General features: G+C 44.7%; 1 protein-coding gene across 2 annotated transcripts in view; it reads right to left on the bottom strand.

Moving 5' to 3' along the window:
• Window positions 1-27,840, bottom strand: part of ADGRD1 (adhesion G protein-coupled receptor D1) — a 259,370-nt gene that overhangs the window by 83,911 nt on the left and 147,619 nt on the right. For both annotated transcript variants that reach the window (XM_035097840.2, XM_035097838.2), the window contains 2 exons: window positions 13,801-13,904; window positions 5,682-5,793 (listed from right to left, as the gene is read on the bottom strand). In XM_035097840.2, coding sequence (XP_034953731.2) covers window positions 5,682-5,793; window positions 13,801-13,904 — 216 coding nt within the window. The remainder of the gene's footprint in view (window positions 1-5,681; window positions 5,794-13,800; window positions 13,905-27,840) is intronic.

The raw sequence follows: 27,840 nt of genomic DNA, 5'->3' as shown, positions 1-27,840 counted from the left end.
AAAGAATAACAAATCTTATTCTTCAGCAGGATGATGTCACCGTTAACACCTCCTTGTTCCTCATGTAACATACGGGGTACAATTCTCCTTGACCTGAATTGTTTTAAAATACAGGGAGGGATGGAGAGAAGAGTTATTCCATTTTACAGAAAGCTCACCCTTGATGCTTGCCCTTGGTGAGCACAGAGAAGAAATTTGTTTAATGCACATTTTAAAGTGAACGGGTCTAATTCTCTTGTGTGGATTGGAAAGCATCTATCAATCAGATGGCACAATCCTCTGAATTTTGCTACGCAGTTGCACAGAAATGTATATTTTATTGGGAAAAGACATACAGAAATGGGTATTTTATGCGAAAGTACAAAGATGTGTGTTTTAGCCGAATATGTGTACAATATGCACATAACATGAGTACAATTTAATTGCAATGTTTTGTGCAGTTTTTCAATCCACCCAAAGGCGAATGAACCTCTGGGAGCATGTCAATAAAAACACAGAACAAAAATAGGCTGATCTGTCCATCCTCGGTCCTTTGCCTTTAAAAAAAATGGTGCACTGGTCAGCACCAAACGACCGGATCTGAGAGACATCCTTGCAGCTCCACTGATTTTTTTGAAGAAAATATCCTCAAGTCAGGAGAAGAGTTGGAAATCCAAATGGCAGCTCACAACACTGATCAGAGCACTTTTGCTAGAGTTCCCTGCTGCCATCAGGTGGGTTTACCAGAACCCACAACATGCAGGGGGCTTAACAGCAAGCACTTTTCTGGGGGGTCTCCTCAACTCTGGAGGCTGACGTCCATTGAGACTGGTAGGGCAGAAGGCAGAAAGTCCACCACATGGCGGACGCAGAGCAAATGACAGGCGGAGCCAGCTAATTCTAGTTTTGTCCTCCTGCAGCTGCTGCCTGCTGAGTTCTAGAAGGAGCAACAGTGAGACTAAGGAGGAGGAAGCTGACAGGCTGTGTGATCCCTCACCCTGGACTGGTTGTAACTGAGAAGGTAGGCAGGTGAGGGTTGGCCAAGAGTAGACTAAGGTTGGTGGCTCAGTGCCCCATGTTCCTTAATGGAACAGCTTCCATTGCCTGGAGTCAGCCCTGTCTATAAAGGTAAAGGTAAAGGGACCCCTGACCATTAGGTCCAGTCGTGACCGACTCTGGGGTTGCGCGCTCATCTTGCATTATTGGCCAAGGGAGCCGGCATATAGCTTCCAGGTCATGTGGCCAGCATGACAAAGCCGCTTCTGGCAAACCAGAGCAGCACACGGAAACGCCGTTTACCTTCCCGCTGTAGCGGTTCCTATTTATCTACTTGCATTTTGACGTGCTTTCGAACTGCTAGGTTGGCAGGAGCTGGGACCAAGCAACGGGAGCTCACCCCGTCACAGGGATTCGAACCGCCGACCTTCTGATCAGCAAGCCCTAGGCTCAGTGGTTTAACCACAGCGCCACCTGGGTCCCAGCCCTGTCTATAGGCTCAGACAAACTAGGAATTGGCCAAGTCTTGTATTAATATGAAATGCAAGACAGAATATGATTTTCTGGTCTTGCCTGACCAATAGAGCAGTCAACTCTGCCTGTTGCAAGCAGTGTTCAAAACTCCCATTGTTCTAGGTGCATTTTGTGACAGGGAATTTCATTAGCGCGGGCAGTTTCTGAGCTCTGGGCACAGTACTGCGCCTAAGACTTCAGATTAAAACTGCAGAGTGGAAGGAAAGGAGGACCTTTTTCTGCCTCCCCACTTCCATCTACTCTCTGAAGACTGGAGAAGAGACCCTTTTAAGATAATTATGGTGGTGGGCAGGGAAAGGTAAGGTTACCAGATTTCTTTCAATGAATCCGGGGACACTTTCAGGGGACTGTAAATCAGGGGACTGTCCCTGGGAAACGGGGACGTCTGGAAACCTTAGGGAAAGGACTAGACCATGTCAAAAATGAACGTAATATTTTAGCTGCAGTTCATTCATTTTCAGCTTTGTATTCTTGTTATAAAAAAGCATGCCTAGAGATTCTGTTGTTGCGCCCATAACCTAGGTTTAAGGTGCCATTTAGCTCCTAGCTTTCACATCTCTGTTTCTAACACTGGTTGCAAGCACTGCATGCCAGACCCAGCACAAAAGTTGGAGGAAAACCCTTCAGGCAAGTCTGAAGCCCTTGTTGAAATTAGGTTTTTTTTAAAAAAAAGCAATGGCTGCATTTCTAAGGGTTTGGAGCCCAGATTCCCACCAGTTCCTCCAAGCAGGAATCCAAAAAGAAAGAAAGCACACTTTACCCTAATATATGCAGTTTTGTATACATCATTTGCTTGGGAAAGTGCATTGCAAAATTCAGAGGAGAGCAAATCTCAAAGGATGACTGTGTGTTGGTTCATATGTTCAAACTGGAAGTGTGAATTAGGTAGGTTTGCCTTCAAATGTGAACTGAATTGAATTCCCACCCCCAATTCCTAAATTTGAGCCCAGTTCTGGACCAAAACTGCCTCTGTAGAACCCCTGATGACTTCCGTGAGGGCACAGTGGGGTCTTCCCCCTCCTCCAACCACCACTCAATGAATGGTGAGCATTCCAAGCCTCTCCCTCCCTCCCTCCCACCTACATACCTCCCCCCCCCCAGTTTCTATGTTTCCCAGCACTGGGGGTGCTTGATTTCCAGTCTCACCCGTGGGGTTTGGAAGGTGGGGGAGAAAGACTGCTAGGAGGAAAGTATGAGTCTTGGGGATGTGTGGGAAGGCAACAGAAACGAAGCATTTTAATTCTTCAACTTGAGTTAAAATCCAAGCCAAAGAAGAACTTCTGGCATTGCCACCAAGATTTATATTTTCAAGCAAGGGAAGCATTTGGCAATATGTACAGAATCACACTTACTCTACAAAGCCTGCAGTGAATTCCCTAGGAACAAGGAGAAAAAACAGCACCAATCCCTGTGGGTGGTAGCCACATGAACCCACTTCTTCTGTACCGGAACTGCAGTTTCAAATCATGTGAAAACTTGGTGAATCAGGCTTCCAACGCTGGCTACAGAGATCTCAGTGGGAATTGCAATTTGAGAGAGCGAGATGAAGGTTATTTGGTTTTGCTTTTTGCTTTACTGCAAAAGCACAACAGGTTTGAAGCTGTGTTAGAGGAGTGGAGTGCTAGCAACATCCAACATACAGACTGCAGAACTGGAAAGTAATTTTTGGGGTTTTTTTTTTTACTGCCAGCTGGTCATGGAAGGCTCCACTCCCCTAACAAACTCTCGCTTTTCTTTGCTCATCTAGAAAACCTTTTGAACATGTTTTGAGAACGGCAAGGTGTGAGAAATGTTGCCTCCACACGCCGCCTTCCTATTTTCAAAATCCATTTAGAATCTACTTCTGCTATGTGAAGTCTATCTGCTTCCTGGCATCCTTGAAGGCAAGAACAGATACCCTCTGGCCAAGGTAGAAGCAAATGTTGTTTCGTTCTTTGTTTGGGGTTTTTTTCTTTCCTTTTCTGCAACACCAGCCAGTGAAGCAGCGTGAATCAGCAACCTGCTTATTGATTGGGGGGGAACAGGCATTTGGTAGCTTCGCCTTTAAATGTGAACGGAATGAAATTTCGCACCAGTCCCAATTCTGGCTCTAGGAATCTATAAATCTACTGCCCATCAATGCTTTGGGTGACCTAGAGTTCTAGGGTTTGGAGAGCATGAGAAAACCTCTCTATTCATTTTCTCCACACCATGCATAATTTTATGACTATATCAAGTCTCTCCTCCAGACACACCTGCTACCTTTCAAAACTCAACACTTTTCAACTGGAATGGTGCTTACACTGTGTGTGTGTGTGTGTGTGCGCGCGCGCGCGCATGCACAAAAATGAAGATAGCAACCATGACAATAAGAAATTCTCCCCCACCCATTCAAATCAGATCTTGCTCCCTACACTCATTCTATTTTCCTCCAGCTTCAATTACGCCTCTGGAGTTACACACAGTGTCTTGCTGATTTATTGAAGATGGTTTCATTGTATATTCCCTTGCCTTGATTTTTTGTATTTTCTGGTTCTATCTTCTCTGCTCAGCTTCACTCTCTCCAAGTTTTGATTGCCCTTCTAAAAAGTAAAGCCTTCTGTCTTCTCGCATTTACCACCACACGTTATATACCCATATCTGCCTCTTGTAGGGATGTTGCTTAGGATCTCCGCCCATTGCAATCTGGGAGAGGGAGAGAAGGGAACTTTTCTCATTTTGCACACCTGCATGCGCTTCTAGGAAATGGGCTTTGCCGCTTGTAGCAGCAGCAAATGGAAAGACTTCTCTGGGATCTGAACATCTAGCAGAACCTAGACCTGACCATCTTTCTTGCCTTCAGAACTATCTGGGATTTTCTGCACCCACGACTTCTTTCACCTTTTCCTTGCCTTTGACCTCTCCCGTGCACCATTCTCAAGATCCTGCCCCACATAAGAACATAAAAAGAGCCTGCTGTATCAGGCCTATGACACATCTTGTCCAGCATCCTGTTCTCACAGTAGCCAACCAGGTGCCTGCGCGAAACCCACAAGCAGGATCTGTGCACAAGAGCGCTCTTCCCTCCTGTGGTTTCCAGCAACTGGGTGTCAGAGACTGGACTAAAGAGGACGAGGGGGAGGAGCAGGAATGGTGGATATCATCACCACCACCTCCTTCTCCCGTAGCTTCCAGAGAGGAGAGAGACAGTCTCGAATTGCAGCTGGGTGTTGAGCAAGATAGCAACTCTGAGACAGGAGAACAGCAGAGTTATGCGTTGTTAGGAGAAGGAGAAGGGGAGGCAGAGCAGCTAGCTATATTTGGATGAAGAGATCCAGGTCCCTTCAAAGGCTGTGAGATTCTCAGATGAAGCCCCAAGATTATGATTATTAATAGTATTTAATTACTGACTTAAGCAGCAGCCAACAGCCTGCTTGTGATTAACGCATGACTTTATTGCCTGATACATGCTGCCCAGAATGGAAGTGCACACACCTGTCATGTTCTATTTGTCATGATGACTGGAGAACTAATGCAAAATGGGGGGGGACTCTTTTTTGAAATGGTAGAAGTACTATGGTGCCACAGCCTCATTGCTGGGGTAGCCACTGTGGAAAATCGGCTTTAAAAATGTACAGTTGCTACCTTTTAAATATTGGCTGTGTTTAGGGATGTCAGAGAGTTCTGTGGGAAACAGAAATGGGAATGAAAATTGCCAATGTTCGCTTTATTAATCTCAGGTCCAGAATGTAAATCGACCCAGTAGAGAGGTACCTCCGGTTAAGAACTTAATTTGTTCTGGAGGTCCGTTCTTAACCTGAAACTGTTCTTAACCTGAGGTACCACTTTAGCTAATGGGGCCTTCCTGCTGCTGCTGTGCTGCTGCTGCCATACGATTTGTGTTCTCACCCTGAAGCAAAGTTCTTAACCCGAGGGACTATTTCTGGGTTAGCAGAGTCTGTAACCTGAAGCATCTGTAACCTGAGGTACCACTGTATGCAATACAATACAATCAGCATTCACTGTCACTGTTGCTTTCAGTCCACAAACGATACTTTACTGACTACGTTCCCCACCACTTGATTTGCATTCCCTTTGCATTGAAATGAATGGGGCAAAATAACATAATGACAACATAATTGCAAACTTAATTGCATATATAGGTTTTATAAGAAACACGTTTGTGTGCCAATTCCCACCCATTTTAAACTTACCGTCCCAGGATTGAACTGGAAGCTTATAAGCAGTAGGATCTGAGCCACTAAAATGGCAAATGACAGGTTGGCATGGATGTGGTAGCGTTGGTTACATATGGTGCTGACAGAGCTGTGGGAAGGGAAGGAATCGATTAGTATTCTGAGAAGAAATGGCTTGTTAACAATGCAACTGAAAGGAATTTGTTTCCTAAATTTACCCGTCTTTCAGGATTAAGCTGTATCGGATGAGATTTCCCAGTGAAATCAACCCAAAGGACTGGATAGTACGTTATGGTTTCAATCATATGCACATGTTCTTGGGAATAATCCCCAAGTGAATGAAGTCAGACTTACTCCTGAATATATACAAATAGGATTTCTATCTGAGTGACATTTCTATCTTCCACCCATATGGAATTGCTATGGCATGTAATGATTCTATCAACACAGGCAGAAGATTAAAGCATAAGCAGTGGAGGCTGGTTCATTGCAGAGAATGGGGCATTGCCCCACCAGTCTCATTCTGCCCTCAGCCAACCCCCACCTGCCTGCCTTCCTACTCACATCCAGCCCAAAGGGCAAAGCAGGATGTCTGCTTCCTCCTCCTTAGTCTCCATGTTGCCCCTTGTAGAACTCAACAGAGAAGAGGATGGGGACGACAAAACTAGAATTGGATGGCTCTGCCACCTACTGTTGATTCCCCTGCTTTCTGCCCTACCAATAGCAATGGTCACCAGCCACCACTGGCTTATAACTTGAAGTGGTTTGACAGTAAGCAGGACAGTAAGCTCAACATCATGTATGACACATATCAAGTTAAAAATTAAGTCAGCTCCTTGTAAAACTATGGAAAACTACTGATCTATATTTCATATTTCCACAATTTGACCCACATAAGGAAAGCTTAAAATGAAATTAAAAAACCACGGTGCTTTGGGTGCACAAAGAAGTTCCAACAGTCATTTCAGGAGGCAAGCAGCACTGGACGGCCATGGCAACTGTCCATTAATAGATGCTAGATAAATTTAATATGCAGCCTACCAGAAGGCAAGTGCGGGAATGGTCTAAGGAAAGAACAGGATGCTTGCTGTCATCAGACAGAGCAGGACCTAATCATCTGCTACATTCCACAGATCTGACCTTGCAGTAGTTCCACAGCAGAGTGTGACATGCCTCTCTCACATCCTAATGAGACCTAGCCCTCTAGCTACAAAATTAGTTTTTAATTGGGATTGTACCATGTCAAAGCAAATGCTACCTAGGTCTCAGAATGTCAACTCCCCTTGAAACCAACTAATTTTTAAGTCACTTGGTGGACAGTAGCTACCTACAGGCATCATTGCAATTTCAGGTGTTCAACAAAGTAGAATAAAAAATTCAACACCTAATCTTTTCCTTTACCACAATCTGCCTCTGGATTCAACAAACGCAATCAATACAGCATGAAAAGCAGCAATGAAAAGCCAACTAGATATGAGTAGTTGTACCAAGATTTCTTTATGTGTATGTGTTTGTGTGTGTTCATGTTTACTATATTTATATTTTTGTTATGTTCATTATATATGAGGGGTGTGGAGTGTTAGGGGATGGGTAGGACCTCTGGTGGGGGGGGCATGTTGTGTACCTTCTGGGGTAGTTGGGTCACCTTTGGTCCCCACCCTGCACTCAGCTCTCACCTGTGGCTCCTGGAAGTTGTCAGCATGCGACAGCAGCCACACCCCGGGAAACGGTTTCAACTAAGTTAGGGACTTCCCTGCATGCAAAGACAGACTCTGGTGGATTGAGTGGATGAGGCCAAGAGTGGGTCCAATGATCGAGAAGGTGGTTTCTGCACATGCTGTAGAGGGAAGTGAGGGGCAGATGGGGCTCGTCAACTTGGGAAGGTGGTCCACTTAGGAGAAGGAAGTCTCTGATCCTAAACCACCTCTACATTGTGGGATAACTTCAGGAGAAGAAAGGGCTAAGGAGTAAACCCTACACAAATCTGGAGTGGAGTCCCTAAGACAGTTGGATGCCGTCTTGTATGCCTCATTCCGGCATCTCCCACAGCCAAGCTGGTGCTCTGCGAGGCCAAGAGGAGGTCTTGTCATCTGGACAGCCCAGGACCTCCATACACACCACCCAGTCTTGCTTCTTAAGGAGGTCACTTCTGTGCTGCTAACTCAATGGTTTGACTTCGCTACCAGAGGTGCACTCCATTGTCTCTTGAGACAGATGGATGGCAGCAGCAGCAGCAACAACATTTATATGCATTGCTACATGTGATGTTTCACCATGATAGGGAGGGAAACGGCTTGAAAATGAGAGCTTGGAGATTTGGGAAGTCAGGCTGCCTTTGCAGTTACTAGAGGTTCTTTGGGTCATCCTGATATAAGAATTAGAGACCCCAGATGTATATTTTTATTCTTTTAATAATGTTTCAATTTAGTTGCATTTAACCTTTCAGAATGCCTTAGGTTTGATTTTTGTGTGTTCTGCATTTGCGACCCTCTCCCTCCTGTGCTGCATCCCTTCTCTCCTTATCTTCCTTGGAAGTGGTACAAATGGCAGGATGTTTTAGCACCGGAGGGCAAATCAGCTATCCTTGAAGCTACAGGTATCTGAGATCCAGGAAGAGGATTTCATGATGCTCTCTTCTCCTCTTGAATGCTAGGTTGCCAGGGAAATGTCAGACATCCAAGACCCAAAATGGTCAAATGACCTGGGCACATTGGTGCCACTCCAAGGTGATTGTGGGGTTGAAGATACCAGTATGGAGCCACGGGTGTTTTACTTCTCATGACCTGTAACATTTCCTGATGTATGTGAGGATGTTTTATGACTCTTTGTTTCAACTACTATATAAGCTTTTGTTCTGAAGTGCCTTGGGGCAGTGGCAGAGCTTCATGCTCTGGCACCGGGGGGGCGGAGAGCAGGCGGGCGTGGGGCTGGCACGCGTCCTGGGGGCATGGCGCACTGCCTGTGGGGGCGTGGCGCCCAGCGCGGGCGGGGAGGCAGCCGCGATGGCACCCCACTGGGATCACGCTGCCGGGGCAGTGCTCTCTCCCCGCACTCCTCTTCCTCTGCCAGTGCCTCGGGGCAGACCTTGTCCACTGGCATGTTGAGTCGAGTGAGTTCTGTCCTATTGCAATAGCTGTAAAAAGCACTGGGTTCCTAAATCTGGGTGCTGGACTTGAAAATAGTTTCCTTGGTTCTGTGGTTTATTCAAAAAGGTGGTTGTTCCTCAGCTGGGTAACGAACAAGGTGGTGTCGAGGTGAATTCTTACCACAATCCTCCACAGCCAACTACTCATGCAATTCATACTTCAAGATTGGAAGGCTAATCCCCCATTATCCATTACTCAACGGTCTGTAAATCTCCCTGCCCTTCTGACATTTGAATGTCTATCTTATAATCAGCAATCTCATTTGGATATCGGTTTATACACATAGAATTATTGTATTAAAATATATGCTGTGTGTGTGTGTGTGTGTGTGTGTGTGTGTGTGTGTGTTTAAATCAGGACTGATGGATACTTCTTATTGTTAAATGTGCGCAGACTTTTTTCTTTCATATCTGCAGTCATATATACCCTTGATGCAATCATATGTACAACTGCGGGAAGTGTGCTCTTTTGCAGCACTTGATTAATGCGGAAGCATGTGGTGATAATGTAGAGAGGGGAGAAATATGCAACTGAACTTAAGGAACTGGAAGGCCCCCTGTAAATGCTCCAATTTTTTTTTAAAAAAAATCTGTTATTGCAGAATTCAGAAAGAGCAGAACCCACAGCAGAAGGAACCCACCAAATGGTAAGGAATGAATGAGGGAATCTATTCATCGATAGTGTGAATGTCCAATGCCCCTCCATCCCTCCCTAAAGGGTGGGTGGCTCTGAACAACACCTGCTACTTCCCAATGTCTGGATGATTTCTGGTTTTTCACATCATGATATATCACCATCTAAACATTATGGAGCTGGAGGAGATTCTTGAGAGTTCCCTGGACTGCAAGAAAATCAAACCTATCAATTCTGAAGGAAATCAGCCCCGAGTGCTCACTGGAAGGACAGATCCTGAAGCTGAGGCTCCAATACTTTGGCCACCTCATGAGAAGAGAAGACTCCCTGGAAAAGACCCTGATGTTGGGAAAGATTGAGGGCACAAGGAGAAGGGGACGACAGAGGACGAGATGTTTGGACAGTGTTCTTGAGGCAATGTATATGCTATTGTGCCAGGTTACGAAAAGAATCCCTGGAGAGCTCAGGTCCAGGCTTCCTTAAGGATAACCTGAAGCCTTATATGCCAGCTCTGTCACTGAGATCTTTCAGAGGAGCATTGTTAGTTGCTCCCGTGTTGCAATGGCCCAACTGGCCAACGCTAGGAGTTGGGCATTTTTGACATTTGTCCCATGCTGTGAGACACACTTCCTGCAGAGCTTTGGCAGCCATCTTGGCTTTTCACTTTGAGCTTTTTTTTTTTGAAGACCTTTTTAGTTCAACAGGCCTCTGCAGCTCTTGATGATGGCAATGATGGTGATTTCATTTTACGTATATCACTTTAATGATCCCTTGTACTGTTTTTAAATGTGTTTATGTTTTATCACTGATAGCACTCCGATATGTTCATGTTTATTTATTTCAACATTTTGCTGAGGGGTGTGTGGAATGGACAAATCAAAGCAACCCCTTTCAGTGGGAGTGAAACGACTGAAGATTGCCACCTAGTCATTTCAAGCCAGACCTGGGCAGGTTGTGGGGCGCAATCACATCACCCTGAAATCTCTGCCAGTGACCTCACACTCTGTATGAAACTCCGTGCAAAGGTTTGGCTGGCACAGGCAGAATTTCCAGAAACAAGTAGCCCCCCCCCCAGTAGGAATTGCCTGTCAATCATCAAGACCGCAAGGAGCTTCCCAATCAAGCGAAAGAATAACCAAGAGGCAGGTTTGTTAACAGTGCAATTCGAAACAGAAAGGATTGTGATAATATGCATTCATTTTCATTTTCTTGCAGTAGTCTTTCATGCCTATTACGATGTATGCCTCTGTTCCGGAGGCAAATTGCTCTAAATAAGTGCACAATTAACAGCCTAAGGCTTGATCCTCTGATGGAAAAATAGGAGTAACTCTGTAGAAAACTGCCAAGGTTTAAATTCAAGTAAGCGGAGCAGAGAATCCCACCCAGTATTTCCATATTTATATCAAATCTGACACTTCATAACTACCGTTTTCTGCTGTTATCTACATAGGGGTGTCTTTTCTATAAATATGGAAATAAAGTGTTTATCACTAGCTCCCCAAATCACATTACAATTCCTGCTAACGGCAGCTCCTCGGATGAGGGTTTCTTTCTTTGCCTGTGCCTTCATGAGAGATTCCGCTTGAATCCTAACAAGTCTTGCCTATTGCAAGCTGATGGGCCAACAGAGCACATTCTCCAAATACTGTTTTGGGGGACAGGGGCTGTGCAGGTGTGGAGGACTCCCTGGTCCTCAATGGAATAATAATTCCCCTGAAGGATCAGGTGCGCAGCCTGGGAGTCATTTTGGACTCACAGCTGTCCATGGAGGTGCAGATCAGTTCTGTGTCCAGGGCAGCTGTTTACCAGCTCCAGGTTGAGACCCTACCTACCCGCAGACTGTCTCGCCAGAGTGGTGCATGCTCTTCCACTTGGACTACTGCAATGTGCTCCATGTAGGGCTACCTTTGAAGGTGACCCAGAAACTACAACTAATCCATAATGCAGCAGCTAGACTGGTGACTAGGAGCGGCCGCCGAGACCATATAACACCGGTCCTGAAAGACCTACATTGGCTCCCGGTACGTTTCCGAGCACAATTCAAAGTGTTAGTTGTTGTTTAGTCATTTAGTCGTGTCCGACTCTTCGTGACCCCATGGACCATAGCACGCCAGGCACTCCTGTCTTGCACTGCCTCCCGCAGTTTGGTCAAACTCATGTTCGTAGCTTCGAGAACACTGTCCAGCCATCTTGTCCTCTGTCGTCCCCTTCTCCTAGTGCCCTCAATCTTTCCCAACATCAGGGTCTTTTCCAAGGATTCTTCTCTTCTCATGAGGTGGCCAAAGTATTGGAGCCTCAGCTTCACGATCTGTCCTTCCAGGGAGCACTCAGGGCTGATTTCCTTAAGAATGGATAGGTTTGATCTTCTTGCAGTCCATGGGACTCTCAAGAGTCTCCTCCAGCACCATAATTCAAAAGCATCAATTCTTCGACGATCAGCCTTCTTTATGGTCCAGCTCTCACTTCCATACATCACTACTGGGAAAACCATAGCTTTAACTATACGGACCTTTGTCGGCAAGGTGATGTCTCTGCTTTTTAAGATGCTGTCTAGGTTTGTCATTGCTTTTCTCCCAAGAAGCAGGCGTCTTTTAATTTCGTGACTGCTGTCACCATCTGCAGTGATCAAGGAGCCCAAGAAAGTAAAATCTCCCACTGCCTCCATTTCTTCCCCTTCTATTTGCCAGGAGGTGATGGGACCAGTGGCCATGATCTTGGGTTTTTTGATGTTGAGCTTCAGACCATATTTTGTGCTCTCCTCTTTCACCCTCATTAAAAGGTTCTTTAATTCCTCCTCGCTTTCTGCCATCAAGGTAGTGTCATCTGCATATCTGAGGTTGTTGTTGGTGCTGACCTTTAAAGCCCTAAACGGCCTCGGCCCAGTATACCTGAAGGGGCATCTCCACTCCCATCATTCTGCCCGGGCACTGAGGTCCAGCTCCGAGGGCCTTCTGGCGGTTCTCTCATAGCGAGAAATGAGGTTACAGGGAACCAGGCAGAGGGACTTCTCGGTAGTGGCGTCCACCCTGTGGAATGCCCTCCCACCAGATGTCAAGGAAATAAACAACTATCTGACTTTTAGAAGACATCTGAAGGCAGCCCTGTTTAGGGAACTTTTTAATGTTTGAAGTTTTTTTCTGGTTTTAGTGTTCTGTTGGAAGCTGCCCAGAGTGGTTGGGGAAACCCAGCCAGATGGGTGGGGTATAAATAATAAAAGTATTATTATTATTATTATTATTATTATTATTATTATTATTATTATTATTCTACAAAGTTCTCAACAGGCCCACGTAGCTCCTGTTCCGCTGGGTAGCCAAAAGGTTGCAGAACATCCAAGCATGTATGAACTTGGAGATAAAGGCCTTTTTTTTTTTATACCAAGAGTGGATTGTTGAACAAGCAACAACAACAAAAGTACTGACATGGGGCCCATGGATTCGACAATGCAGCTCAGATGCAGTCTGAAAGTGCTAGTTAAACAGGACCTGGGACCTAGGTGCTAGTTTTGATGAAAATACTTTTTAAACCAAATAAATAGAAAGAGTTATGTTTGCACTTTGATTTGCAGAACAAGAATAAGTTTATTAAGTGGTCTCCTGAGACACACAGCAATTTTCAAGCAGTCCTTGCGGGGAGAGGTTTTCTGAGAGCCAACAGGGCCGTCTTTAGCAGATGCAGCGCCAGGGTGCAAATATCTGCCCAGCGCCCCCAAATTACCATGGATAGTTGGGGGTGGGGTTGGGCGAAGCTGCGCACTGCCAGCCATCCGGGGGGCGTAACTCTCCCCCATGACGCTGCGGGAGAGCGATTCCCGCAGAGGCTTGGGAGGGAAGCTGATGCTGGGAAAGATGGAGGACACAAGGAGAAGGGGACGACAGAGGACAAGATGGTTGGACAGTGTTCTCGAAGCTAAGAACATGAGTCTGACCAAACTGGGGGAGGCAGTGGAAGACAGGAGTGCCTGGCGTGCTCTGGTCCATGGGATCATGAAAAGTTGTACACGACTAAATGACTAAAAGATTCTCTAATTCCTCCTTCCACATTAAAGAGGAATTGGCTGGAGAAATTAAGTGAAGAATAGATTGCAAGGAAATAGCTTGCCATCTAAATAGCTTCCCGGATTCAGGAAATTAAAGTAATTTAGACCAAACCCAGCCAAGTGTTACAAATATATACGGAGGATATAATTAAAATAGGTTTAAGAAATTAATAACCTTTTGTGAAACTCTCAGCACCTGAGAGCATCCAGTCCAGTAAGTCTGAAATGGAGTACACACACTTTCTCTCTCTTTATATCTGACGATCCATATTTCCAGAGCAATATCGGCTCAGCAGGTAGAAAAGTTAAAATTACTCACGACAGAACCGCAAACGTGACCAATGTGATCATCAGGCAGAAGATGGAAATGGAGCAGCCGATGTAACTGATGGAGGACAGCGCCACCTTGTGTCCCGCTGAGAGCTGTGCGCCGAGGAAAAGAGAAAAGACGCCTATTGTTAATCAATTGGATTAGGCCAGCAAGGAACAGTTTATCAACAGCTTTAGCCAAAAGGGGGAAAATTCATAATGACATTAGCAGGGCGGCATTCAGAAAACTGGGCCATATCAAATAAGCACAAATATCCACACAATGAGATTTTTTTAATAAAAAAAATTAAAAGGAACACTCTCAATAAACAAGAGCATTTGAATTTTCAGAAAGCAGTACTGATTTCTGCCCATTCCCGACCTGTTTTGCCCTGATGCACAAGACCTTAGAACCAAAATGTTTGGTTGTGGCCAGGGACAGATTTAAGTTTGATGAGGCCCTAAGCTACTGAAGGCAATTGGGCCCTTTATATGTCCAGCTGTCCTTTGTCAACAACAAATTGTCACTGTTTTTTGTGTTGAATATACGCTATATGGTAATTTATGGACCTGTCAGGGGGACTCCCTACAGGGAGCCTCCCCCCATCATCCTGACCAGCACTTCGCCCAGCAAGAGCGGTAGCAGCGGGTTAGGAGGAAGTGGATTGGAGGAGGGAAGGCTCAGCGATGTATCAGAGCCCCTGCACTGCCCTAGCCAACAAGCAGAAGGTTAGAGGGAGGCGTTTCAGGGTTCCCAAGCTTTTATGCTGGCCCCGGAGCAGAAGGGCGCCATTGCCGGATTCTGCGAGTGACTAGGAGGTCATGTTGTCTGTTATCTCTGCACTGTGAATAGTATGCACAATAAAACCCTTAAAGACAGAGCGGACTGGAGCGTCTTTGTCAGTGTTTTGGAAAAATATGGCAAAGCTTCTGACCTGCTTTGCCTGGCACAAAAGACTCCACGAAAAGAGTGTCCTTGCAGAGTATATTCTGCTTTTATTCTTAAAAGTCTTTAACTGCAGAACGACTAACTATACAGACATCAACACCACCAGCTTTCTCCAACCAACACCCCAGCAAAACACCACTCTATATATACAGGTACAATACAATTAGGTGATAGGTTGCATGAGTCACCGCAGACTGCTGACTCATGCTGACTCAGCTCCCCCAGCATTAAAGAAACAGCGGCCAATTTTTAGCCGTGACAGTCTTTACTCGGGAGTAGCCATAACAATCCCCATGTGCAAATGGTATCTAAAGCCATTTGCACATAACAAAATATATACATCATGGGATGTACACAACACAAAACACTGTTGCTGTATGTAGGTTTTATTTTATTTGTTTTATTATCTTATATTTTGGAAATGTACATCCAGGTGTTTTTTCTCCTTTAAATTTTTTTGGGGGGCGGGGGCAAGAGAGTGGGGCCCTAAGCTATAGCTTGTTTAGCTGATATGTAAATCCGACACTGGTTGTGGCACACGTTCCTTGCAGGCGGTTTCATCCAATGTGATGAAAGCTGTTCGCTTAGACAAATGAGGCCAGCAGCAGGATGTGGCACTGCACCCTCACGTGCTCGCTGGGACGCCTCCATTTAGCCAGCCAGCCACCCAGCCATGCATTTTCCGGGATGCTATTAACTTTTAGGAATCCAAACACCACTCCTCCGATCTGCTCATTTACTAGCAGGTTCAATGGCTTACTATTAATGTAGAAAGCCCCGGACAGCTTGGGACCAGTTTACTCACAGGATCGCCTTGCCCCCCGTATGTCTACTCAACTGCTTCCATCTTTTAGTGTGGCTTTAGAACTTTCTGCCTATTGGCATCAGGCAAGCACCTTTGATGAATTCGGTTCAGCACCTCTTTAAACCATTATTGTTTAGGGAAGCCAAACTACACGTGTAGAAAGTGCATGTGTTTTATTTCTTTGTACCCACGCCTCTTCCTTGGGGCCCTCCAGAACTGCGCCTATCACTATGTCTTATTTTCGGGGTATGGCTTATTTTAGGAGAAACGGTATATAAAATCCCTATCCAGTTTTCCATTGTACTTTTCAAAATGACAGACAACATTCCTTAGCTACTGAGCTTAGTCCTTAATGCGCTGTTTTATTTCGAGGTGTTGGGGTGGTTGTCTTCTTAAAACTATATTTTCTATTTTTATTTATTTAAAAAATCCACAGTTCTGCAACCCTCGTGCTGATATCCTCTCTTGCCTTTCAGCGGTCACTTAGAATCATAGGATCATAGAGTTAGACGGGATCCTGAGGATCATCTAGCCGGCCTGTAGACAAACGCCGGCTCCCTCGGCCTGAAAGCGAGATGACCACCACACCCCATAGTTGCCTTTGACTGGACTTAACGATCCAGGGGTCTTTACCTTTACCATTCCCATGCCTTTGTCCCTTACAGGAAACAAACCTGCAACCTTGGCACCACACTCGAATAAACTGAGCTGATCCTTTGAGTTTGCTTTTAGAGAGAGGGATGGGTTTTTTTTAAAAAAAGGCCAGGGTAGATTCATGGACAATGAGTCTGTCCATGTTAGCCAAGTGGAACCTCCATATGCAGAAGCAATAAAGCACTGGATATCTGATACAAGGAACAGGCAACAGGAGAAGATGCCCACGTCCTATTCACGGACAGATGATTTGCACGTTCTCCATGAGACCTGTTATACCCATTAACCGCTCAGCTTCCATTACACCTAATATACACACACAGTCTGGTCATCAAGTGTTAGTTGCTGAACTTGCACCTCAAACAAAAGTAGATTTTTTTTCCTTTTCTAAAAAAAGTTTTGAAAGGGAAGAGCTGAATTCTTCTGTTATATTTATGGAGCTTTTTTAAAAAAAGAAAGTGAGAGTGAGGAAATGAGAGTTATTAGAAGAGGGATCTGTGCTATTGGTTCTCAATTATTTAAAGAGGTGTTTTAAATTTTTCATGCGGAATTTCCTTTTATTTATATTTTTAAATGATATAAGGAAAACTGATATAAGGAACTGATAGGAAAACTGTGTTAATAACGAAAAGAATTATTAAGCTCTTGTTTATTTAAGAAAAAGCAAGATGATTCATTATTTACTGATTTACAGACCAACACAACAACAACAACAACAACAACAACAACGAAAAATGAACGTCGCCGCAAGAAGAAGCTCAAGTGTGGCATCTTAGCTCCAACAATAATAACTGGATTCAATGTTTATAATTACAAATTATGGCAAGAATCATTAACAGGTAATAGGCCTTTGGAGGGGAGAAATTAAATTCTGGATGATGACTGCTGTGTAAGGTTTCAAACAGATTTGAGTCAATAAATGATGTGATGCTATGTATAGCAATTACAGTGGCACCTCAGTTTTCGAACGTCTCCGCTGATGAACATTACGGTTTTCGAATGCCGAAAACCCAGAAGTAAATGCTTCCATTTTTGAACGTGCCTCAGAAGTCGAACAGCTTCTGCTGAGTGTTTCTCAATTTTCTCAATTAAGTTTGCAGACCGCCCTCTGCGCCTCGGAATGGATTGTGTTCAAAAACCGAGGTACCGCTGTACCCACTTGCTCTATCAGGGGCAGGGAACCTCTTTCAGCCAGAGGGGCAACCATTCAGGGGATATGTGCCACTGATCGGTGGGGCCAGAGACAAAAGTGGGTGGAACAATGAATGTAAATGTTACTTTTCATGCAATAGGCCAGGTACGACGCAAGTGCACTTTACTCTTTCTCTCCCTCCATCCTCCACCCAAACAAGCAAAGAGCTACTGTATCAGAGTTCAAGGACATATGCCAGCCAGGCAACAACACTCAAGGTGTGGAGCAAGGGCCAGTGAGGGCTCTGGCCTCAGGAGAAAACTGAGCTCCAGATAGAAATACCCGGAGGGCCGCATTCAGCCTCTGGACTTGTGGTTCCCATCCCATGCAAGCATTTTGCAAGCACAACCACCAGGGGAGATGCCTCGAGACTTTCCACATGCACTTCATCAGTAGGATTTTGGGTATCATATGGCAGGATAGAATACCAAGCCCACATCTCCCAAGCCCACATCCACAGCATGTTCACACTCCTGTCTAAGCGACATCTATGCTGTCTTAGTCATGTCCACAGAATGGAAGGACCCCCCCAAAGACATGCTCCATGGGGAGCTGGCTTCAGGCACCAGGCCTGTTGGCAGACCAACTCTGTGTTACAAAGATGACTGGAAACGTGACATGAAGGCTGGCGACATCAACCCTGTCATGTGGGAATCCCTTGCAGATGACCGCAGTGCCTGGAGACAGGCAGGCAGGTCGCGCATCAGTAGCAGTGACCAGAGGAGGAATGACTGCCGGAAGGAGCACAGAGAGAAGAAACGCCGTGGTGCATCTGCAGCAACACAACTGGACGCCTTCCTCTGCCCCAGCTGCAACAAAACATGTCTCTCCCGCATTGGTTTCTACAGCCACAGCAGCCGCTGTAATCTCCCAACAGTTTAACTTCACCACAAAGGCGCACTCCTCCATTGTCTCCCGAGACGGACGAATGCCATCAGTATTATCTAGACTAAAATGGACAGGCTGTGGTTTGTTAGTGTATCAGATGTTAAAATCCTTAAACATAAGGACAGTTGTACTGGATCAGATGGGAGGTCCAGGTAGTCCACAAGCATCCTGCTTCCCATAGCAGTGAACCAAACACCTCTAGCCAGGCTGCAAGTCAGGCTTGAAGGGAACAGCCCTGAAATCAGCAACTGCCATCGGAATCTGGAAGGATGCAAGCCCTGCCTCGACTCGGAGTCACTGACAGGCTAATGCCTCATGGATTTCCCTAATCTACTTTTAAAACCAGCTAGGCTGCCGGCCATCACCACATCCTGTGGCAGAGAATTCCACGGATTAAACTGTGCACTGTATGAACAAATAGTTCCTCTTGTTTGTTCTGAATCTCTTGCCAATCACTCTCACGGGATTACCCTGGAGCTCTAGAGCTTTGTGGGAGAAAAGTTCCTCTCTGTCGACTTTCTCTGTACCAGACATAATTTTATGAATCTTTATTGGGTCCCCATTTCCTTTGTAAACTAAACTGTACTCCAAAATCGAAACCTTTTCCTCATATGGGGAGCTGCTCTGCATTCTCTGGTCTTTGGAGGCCACCCTTTTCTGCCTCTTTCCCAGCTTTGCAATATTGTTTTGAGATGTGGCAACCACAACAGTACACAGTATTCCTTCTGAGTTAGGGGAAGGTGGGTACATGTTGTGTCAAATGCACTCATGCTTGTCCTTTTAAGTTGAATGCCCATTGACATATATCCTACCCGGGGGGTGGGGATCAGAATGAATCTACTATATGTTTTGGGAAATTGTTTGTCTGTCCATCCGCTTGTTTCCTATAGCTTCAGATGCCCCTCAAGATATTGTCACTCAACTGAGCATGAGGGTTCGCATGGTGAGTGTGGCGGTCTTTGTCATGGTTTGGACACTGGCTGCCATTTTGAACCAAGATGAGGGACTGAAACAGGATTTTGGTGTGACTTCACCTGATTTTTAGCCTGGTTGTCCAAAATCGCAAATTGCACTGTCCATTTAAAAACTGCTTTTTGTTTGTTTGTTTGTTTCTTTAAAAAATCCCAGATCACTGAGCAACGTGGGAACCGGGGTGAACCTTCTTCTGATCAGAGGGCCTGTAGGGGAGGAGGCAGTCTTTCAGATACAGAATCATAGAATTGTAGAGTTGGAAAGGGTCCCTCAAGAGTCTTTTAGTCCAAACGCCTGCAATGCAGCCATCACAGCTATCCCTGGAGCTCATTTAGAGCTTTAAACACTATGGGGGAGCACTTTGAATTCAGCCTGGATATGAGCGGACAACAAATGCAGCTGTTTTAAAACAGGGGTTATGTGAGTTTCAAATTGACCCTCAGCTGATTATCTGGTCACTGCATTTTGGACCAGGTGAGGTTTCTGAGTCATCTTCAACGGCAGCCCCAAACAGCACTCATTGCAATATAACCCCCTGGAAACAAATCAGAAACAAATGCTCATTGAAGACTGCACATTTTCTAACCTCCCTATAAGCTGAATGCTCATTAAACAAGTCATTTGGAGGAGTCCTAAGGCCTCTTGCAAATTCTTTGGGAGAAAAAGTAACCCCAGGCAGCCAAGGGTAAATCCGTCAATTTTGCTTTAGGATTTTTGTTGCTGTGGTTGCTGAGTAAAACTGAGTAAAACAGTTTCTCTGTATTTAAAGACTATTAATAATATTCTCATTTTTTCCAGTCTTAAATTATGTGTTCCACATAAGTTTGGATTTAAAAAAAAAAAAGCCTCGTGAGAATTCAGCAGCATTTTAGTGCAAATTTCCTGTAATATACAAATGTTTGTATGCAATCTTGCCTAATAGACACATTTTTGCCAATGCAATTTTCCTAAAATAATGCATTTTATGTTAATTGTCACTAGCCCATGCATTTTTATGGATCCTTTACTTCTGTATATGCATTTTTGCATGCATTACTTGGTTGGAGAATAGCAGTGCGGAATTCAGAGAACTTAATTTCCACGGGTGGCTGTATTTTGGAAAGAGAGAATCGGGTAGGTTTTCCTTGAACTGAATCAAAATTCCTCCTGCGACTGTAGCCTGTAACCTCCTTCCAAGTTTTCTTGGTTGAAACAGCCCAACTATGAGGGGTGTCAAAAACCAAACTTCCTTCCTGAAAAGTCTCTCTATAAGTCTATGATATATAACGAAACCCTGTGCACTTGGCTGAGGAGGCAGGCTTCCCTGGAGGAGAAAGGCAGGAAGGCTCCTGCAGCTGGGTGGTTTTTCTGGATCAGCTGTTTGCTGAGTTTTTACCTGTCAATAAACCATAGAGAAACAAGCACAACATTGTGGGGTAGGGGAGAAAGTGTCAGTTTCCCAGGGATTTTACAGCACCAAGTGTCAGAAACACTGAATTGTAGTAGACAAGCAATGAAAAACTTATCTGGAGGTTTGGCAGACCCAGGATGGCAAGCTATGAATCTTGGGCTTAGACATTCTATCCACAGCTGCATGCATTTTTAAATGGACTATTTCTATTTTCACAGCTCTGGCCATAATTAATAGAAATACCAGTCCAATTCAGCTTCCTCCTCTTCTTCTTTTTAAGGCAGAGCTGTGAAGTGGAAGATACCCCCCCCCAATATATATCTGTCTAAGCCATTTATAACTTGCTTTTCTGAGGATCAAAGCAGTGCATGAACCACAAATCCATTAAACCAATGTAAACACAGAACAATTAAAGGGTGTATGTATCTGCTGTTTTCATTGACGTTGGGTCACTGGCCACCATTTTGAATCAAGATGGCAGACCAAAACGTCACTTTGGCATGACTTTGCCCATTTTTTTATTTTTTATTTGCCTAGGTTTTGCTACCTTTTGAGTTATCGTTGCCAAACTTTGCATGAAGGTTCCTGCAGTGTACGTGACAGTCTTTGTCAATGTTTGCACAGAATACATCATTTTGAATCAAGACAGCAGTACAAATTGTGACTTTTGCATAATGGGTCCAAACTGCACCAATTTCATTCTCAATATGAGGATTTCTAAGATGATGGCAGTGGGATTTTTTGGGAGGGGGCACTGGTGGCCATTTTGAATCAAGGTAATGGGCTAAAACAAGACTTTGGTGTGACTTCACCCAATTTTTAGTGCAATGGGTACGATCTGCACTGATTCGGATGCCTCTGAAGATAATGTCATTCCATTTGGCAAGACATTGCCAAATTTGGCATGATGGCTCCAGCATGTGCCAATGTGGGTGCCTCTGGATATATCATTGCCCAGCTTGGCACAATTGTTCCCATTGGGAGCCAGCCTTCTGTAGCTACGTTTCTATGCTTCTCTATCTATGATGCTGCACACCGTGCTGAAAACAAGGTGCTGGACCAAAATGTGACATTACACACACACACACACACACACACACACACACACACACACTGTATTTTTCCATGTATAAGGTGAGATTTTTTGATTATTTAAAAAATGTTTAAAATGGGGGGTCGTCTTACACACGGACAGTGCAGAGGGGGGACGTGTGATTGGTGGCAGCCGCGGTGATCGAGCGGGTGATTGGTTGCTGTGTCAAGGCCTGCTGGCGATTGGCTGCTGCTGCGGCAATTGGGCGAGCGGCTGGCGGTGGCAAATGGGCAGACGATTGGCGGCTTTGGCGAGGCAATCCCCCCTAAAATAAAGCTTAACAACTCTGGACACTCGCCCCCCCCCATTTCCTTAATTTGGGGTCCCAAAAAAGAAGTGCCGTCTTATACATGGGGGCTATCTATTAACTATCTATTAACACACAGGTAGTAAAAATAGCACATCACTGTTTAAATACCCTTTCCTTAAGTCCTCAAGTCTAAGACATACAGTATGAGGTTAAAATGAGATTATCAGAAGCCTGACTCCTGCATCTTTAATGGAAATGCAAAGAGCAACAGCAAGTGCTTTAAAACAAACAAACAAAACTAGGGGTAGCTTGTGTGGAAGGAAAAGACATGCCCATGTTTGTTTTGGATGAGCATAGCTGAGCAGCAGGCTGCCCAGCTGAAAGAAAAAGAACCTTTATGATTAATTCTGATTTAATTATCGTCACATTTGTTGCGGTGTTTCTCTCCCCCACCCCAACCCTGATGATTTGTGGGGCTTTTATTTATTTATAAAATAAATATTTGCATACCCTTGAAGTCCTAATAAAACATTAAGGTGGAGTACAATATATGCAAGTCCGATGTCACTTAAAAAGCCATAAAGGCAACGCAACATAATCATTCGATTGGCTAATCAAGGAAGTTTGAGCAACTTGCAGATTCCTGTCAGCATAAAAGGGTCTTCAAGGAATGCCTGAAAGTCAAGCACTCGAGGGTGACAGATTCTGCTGGCGACAGATTCCGCAGCAGGGGACCAGCAACACAAAATGCCTGACTTTGAGGTGAAGGCAGCCAGGTCTCTGTGACATTGGGGACAATGAACAGTTTTATACGGTGTGGCTACAGATGGAAGGATGGGTCTATTTCAGTTCTCCAAGTGGCCCTTCTCCTCCTGTCCGGCAGAAAAAGAGACTTCTCTGTCAGGATGCTGAAGACCTTGAGTGGGAGAAATGAGAAGGTGGTCTGAGGGCCACATTCCCTTATGGGCAACCAACTTGGGGCCGCCTGCCAGTGGGTCCTGGAGTCGGAGGTGGGCAGCAGCAAGGGCAGGGGCAAAAGAGGGCAGAGAAATGGATGTACCATAGGCTATATTCTAACCATGCAGAAGCCAGAGGTTTCTACATTCACACACCCCCTCTCTCTTTTTAAATTATTTTATGTACCCTGTTTCTCATATTTTAAGACATACCCATAAAATAAGCCATAGCAGGATTTTTAAGCATTCAAGGAATATAAGCCATACCCCGAAAATAAGACACAGTGATAGGCGCAGCAGCAATGCCGGCCGCGGCAGGAGGAGGAGGAAAAAAATAAGACATCCCTTGAAAATAAGCCATAGTGTCTTTTTTAAAGGGAAAAATAAATATAAGACATGTCTTATAATATGAGAAACACGGTATGATTTTCAATTTTATACATTTCAATATTTTTATAATCATTTCAACTTGCCTTCCTTCCCCCTCTTTCTATACTTCCTTAAATTTATTTTTAATATTTTCTGCATATCCAAATTAATTTACTCATTTATTCCTTTACTTTAAATATATGCTCTTATAAAAATTAAGGTTATTACAATAAACCTGCCAATATTCTTATCTGTTTACAGTTTATTTGTAAATATTCAATAAACCATTTCCATTCTTTTATAAAAAGTTTGTTATCCCAATTTCTGATTTTTCCGGTAAGTTTCACCATTTCTGCATATTCCCCAAGTTTTTGTATCCATTCTTTCTCTGGGAATTCTTATTCTTTCCATTTTGGGGCAAGTATCATTCTTGCCGCTGTAGTCGCATACATGAACAAATTTCTATATAGTTTGGGTAGTTCTGTCCCTATCATTCCCAAAAGGAAAGCTTCTGGGTTTTTTTTTACAAACGTTATTTGAAACATCTTTTTCAATCCCTTATATATCATTTCCCAGTAAGCTTTGACCTTGCTACAAGACCACCACATACGATAAAAAGAAACTTCTTTCTCTTGACATTTCCAATACTTATTTGATTTGGATTTATACATGTTTGCCAATTTACTCAGTGTTAGGTACCATCAATATATCATTTTCATATCATTTTCTCTGACCATAACATGTTGTAAATTTTATATCCATATTTCACAATTGTTCCCATGCTTCCATATCTATATTATGACCAATATCTATTGCCCAATATATCATTGAGGATTTTACTTGCTCATCCTTTGCCTCCCATTCCAATAACATCTTATACATTTTAGACAACACTTTTACATTACATTCTCTCCAGTTGTGATAGTCACACACTCTCTATTCTCCATCAAGCAAAGAACCAGGCATGTCACATTCCTCTTTCACTGGGGTATCCCAAGCAAGCCGTTCAAATAAGCAAAATAAACATGGCAACCATTGAGACATAGGAGCCGAGCTCCTCTGCAGATCCCTAACTAAACTGAGGGGTTTGGCTGCATTTTCTGAATATCAACAAAGAATTCCTTGGCTGCCCACCACCTTCTTACAATTTTTCAGATGATTGCCACTCGATGATTACTACTCAGTTTGCTTTGGAAACAGACACCCTGAACATGGATGTAATTAATTTTATGAAGAATGTTCACAGGAGGCGGTTCACAGGAGGAACCGGGAGTCACGATGCACTCTGATAAGGCAAGGAGGGACTCCACAAGCCGTTCAGTCAAAAGCCGGACTCTCCCAAGGAAGCCACAGTTGGTCTAATTGAAGTTTATCTAAAAGAGAAACATAAAGGAGCTCCCGCCCGCCCGCCACTCACTGTATCTCAGCCAAATACATTTCTTCAGGGCGCTCCTCAGCTTTTGACTCCAGATTATTAATTCACTGCCATAACAGTGAATCTGCTAAACAAATTTCAGGTTTCAAAGGCAACCTGCTTCTACATATGCCCAGCAAGACCCTACTTACTTTAAAAGTTTTCGCGACAACTTTTTTTAAAAAAAGAAAAGGGTACGGTACTTAAATTCTCCAAAAGTTTGTGTCACATAATTAATTAGCAGGCTCTTCTCCTTATCTTTAAGCACCTGGTGAAACGAGATGTATGTTGCAGCTCCGGCAGCATACCTCTATTTTCTCGTATCAAGAAACATAAGGAGGGCCCTTTACTCTAGCCAGAACTCGGCCTTGCCCTCACCAATTTTGGAAGGAGCATTTGGAAAAGTCCCATATGCTCAGAGACTTTGCGCCTGCCCATTAGGGGAAACAGGAGACCCCGAACATTTAGTTTTTAGATGTCCCTTTCATGACGAGGTATGCAGAGATACCATTGACCCCCCAGCTGGTGAGGCTTGCTGACCTTCTGGATAAGCCTAAACTAAATTTTTCCTCTTAGGCAAAGACCACAAGATGACCTGGATGGTCGCCAGATACTGCACACAGATTTGCAGGTGCAGACCACCCGCTGAAACAAATTACTGGTAGTTTGCTAGGAAAACAGTCAGGGCCGTCTCAAGCAGGTCGGGCGCCCTGGCGCCCTGGCGCGGAGATCACTCTGGCGCCCCCGCCCTGGTGGGTAGGCAGGCACAGCGCACAGCGCCCCCCCTGCTGGCCCTGCGCCACCAAGACTACCCCTAGAGCCGGGCCTGAAAACAGTCGAAGTTGGCCTCCAGGGTGTCAGGGCCAATCTGTATGGTAGCCCAAATTGTTAGGTCTCTATGTGTATAAGCGCTTATCTTAGATTTTAATCTTTAAACTGTTGTTGTACACTGCTTTAAATGTATATTTTATTCTTGTGAAAGCTGTCCCAGTAGCGCTTTTCGAGCTGGTCTTTGACCATAATAAATGATGATGAAGAAGCACCTGGTGCGAAAAAGCTTTGAGTAGGGATGCCATAATAATAATAATAATAATAATTTATTATTTATACCCCGCCCATCTGGCCGGGTTCCCCCAGCCACTCTGGGCGGCTTCCAACAAAACAGAAATTCTAAAATACAGAGATCCATCAAACATTAAAATACAGAAATCCATCAAACCATGAGGAGTGGCAGACGAAAATGATTGACTATGCAGAGTTAGCAAAGTTGACCTGCGGGATCCGAAACCAGGGAGAGACAAGGTTCCAAAAGGAATGGAGTAAATTTGTGGACTATATGGAGAAGAACTGTAGAAGTTTAAAGACACTTGCAGGACTGAAATAAATCCTACGAACTGGTTTTAAGTAGATGGACTAAAAGGAACTTCGAGATAAGAGTGGGAAAGAAAACCGAGGGAGGGGAGGGAGGGAAGTCAAAGCTCGGCAGAGCAAGAGAATTAGAATAGCTAGAGAGAGAGAGAGAGAGAGAGAGAGAGAGAGAGAGAGAGAGAGAGAGAGAGAAGGGATGCCATCAAGGGGCAAGCTGGGTATAAAAAGCTGTTAGAAGGCGCCAGCCATGAATCTTCACAAACTGAGATGGCAGCCTGGATTTCTCCAATAAAGGGCTTTCCCTCAACTATGGAGAGTGCAGGCATAGGTGACTTTCAGGGCAGAAAACAGAATCATTTCTCTTGCTAAACATGAGACTGTTATGCTGCATCAGGCAAAAGGCCTGTCTAAGTCTAGAATTCTCTTTTCCACAGTGGCCCAGAAGATGCCAAGGTTTCCTCTGTCAGGAAACCGCAAGCTGGTGGTGAGCAGGGGCAGTCAAAAATGGCTGCCCCCCTTCTCTCCCCCCCTCTTTCTTCTACCCATTTCTTTCTCTCTAGCTAGATCTACACACACACACACACACACACACACACACACACACACACACACACATATAGCTCTGAATACACTCTGCAGAAAAAAGTTGTAAACCTCACAATTGAAAATATCATTGTTGCAACTTCAGCTCTGTAGCCGAGTCCTTTCTCTTTCTGCCACCCCCTTCTCTCTGTCTTTCTGCCACTCCTTTCTCTTCCCACCTTTTCTCTTTCTGACACTCAATCTCTCTTTATCACTTTCCTTTTCCTTCCTTCCTTCCTTCCTTCCTTCCTTCCTTCCTTCCTTCCTTCTATTTCTACTACCCCTTTTCTCTTTCCTTCTGCCACCCCCACGCCCACAACTGGAGCCCGGGGAGCATACACACACCTCAACACCAATCTCACCTCCTTTTCTGCCCCCCAAAGTAAGTTTCTAGAGCCTTGGGTAAAGCAAAGAGGGCAGCATCTCGCAGGATCAAGCCCTGCTCACCTGCATGCAGAGGGCCAAGAGGAGGTGATGCGCTTACCTTGAACCTGTGCTTGAGCATTCAAGAAGGCTGCACACTTTTTGCAACCACACCTATCTGAAGACTTGAGACGTCTCAGATGCATAATCCCACAATTATATCCTAAACACTTTACCTTTAGAATGTGTAAGGGCAAGAATGACCCACTCTTGTGCAAGTGTACCCCTTCTGTTTTTTTTCATAAGTTACTGTCCTGGTGTCAGGCTCTGGGAATGCGGCTTCCTCCCTCCCTTTGCCCGTGGATAAGCAGGACAAAGCAAAATAGTCCTTTACCATTTAAAGAGATTTTCATGATCACAGCCAAAGAACAAAGAGTCCATTCTCAAAGCAATGGTGCTCCCAATTAATGTCTACACCCCCTCCCCCTCCCCCGAGTCATCCTCATCACCCTCATCACTTCCTCGCCTTGCAACCTTATCTTGCAACCACTGTGCTTTTTGTATAGCCACTTTATCTGCTCTACGTGACCCTGGACTGATAGGCTGGACACTTTCCATTGAGAGACACTCTACTATCTTTCCCTCTTCCAGTTCTTCTTCACTTTACTGTTCACCCCCCAGTTCTTCCCAACTTTTGTCTTCAGAACTATGCCCCTCTGCAAACCACTGTTCCAAATCTATACTGATCCACTGCTCCTGGGCAGCTTCAGGATCCTGGTCAGGAGCAGGGGGAAGGGGAGGCCCC

Source organism: Zootoca vivipara, chromosome 17 (assembly GCF_963506605.1).
Source record: "Zootoca vivipara chromosome 17, rZooViv1.1, whole genome shotgun sequence".
Taxonomy (NCBI): Eukaryota; Metazoa; Chordata; class Lepidosauria; order Squamata; family Lacertidae; genus Zootoca; species Zootoca vivipara.
Note: the sequence above shows the minus strand (reverse complement) of the source record. Positions and strands in the feature narration are given on the sequence as shown.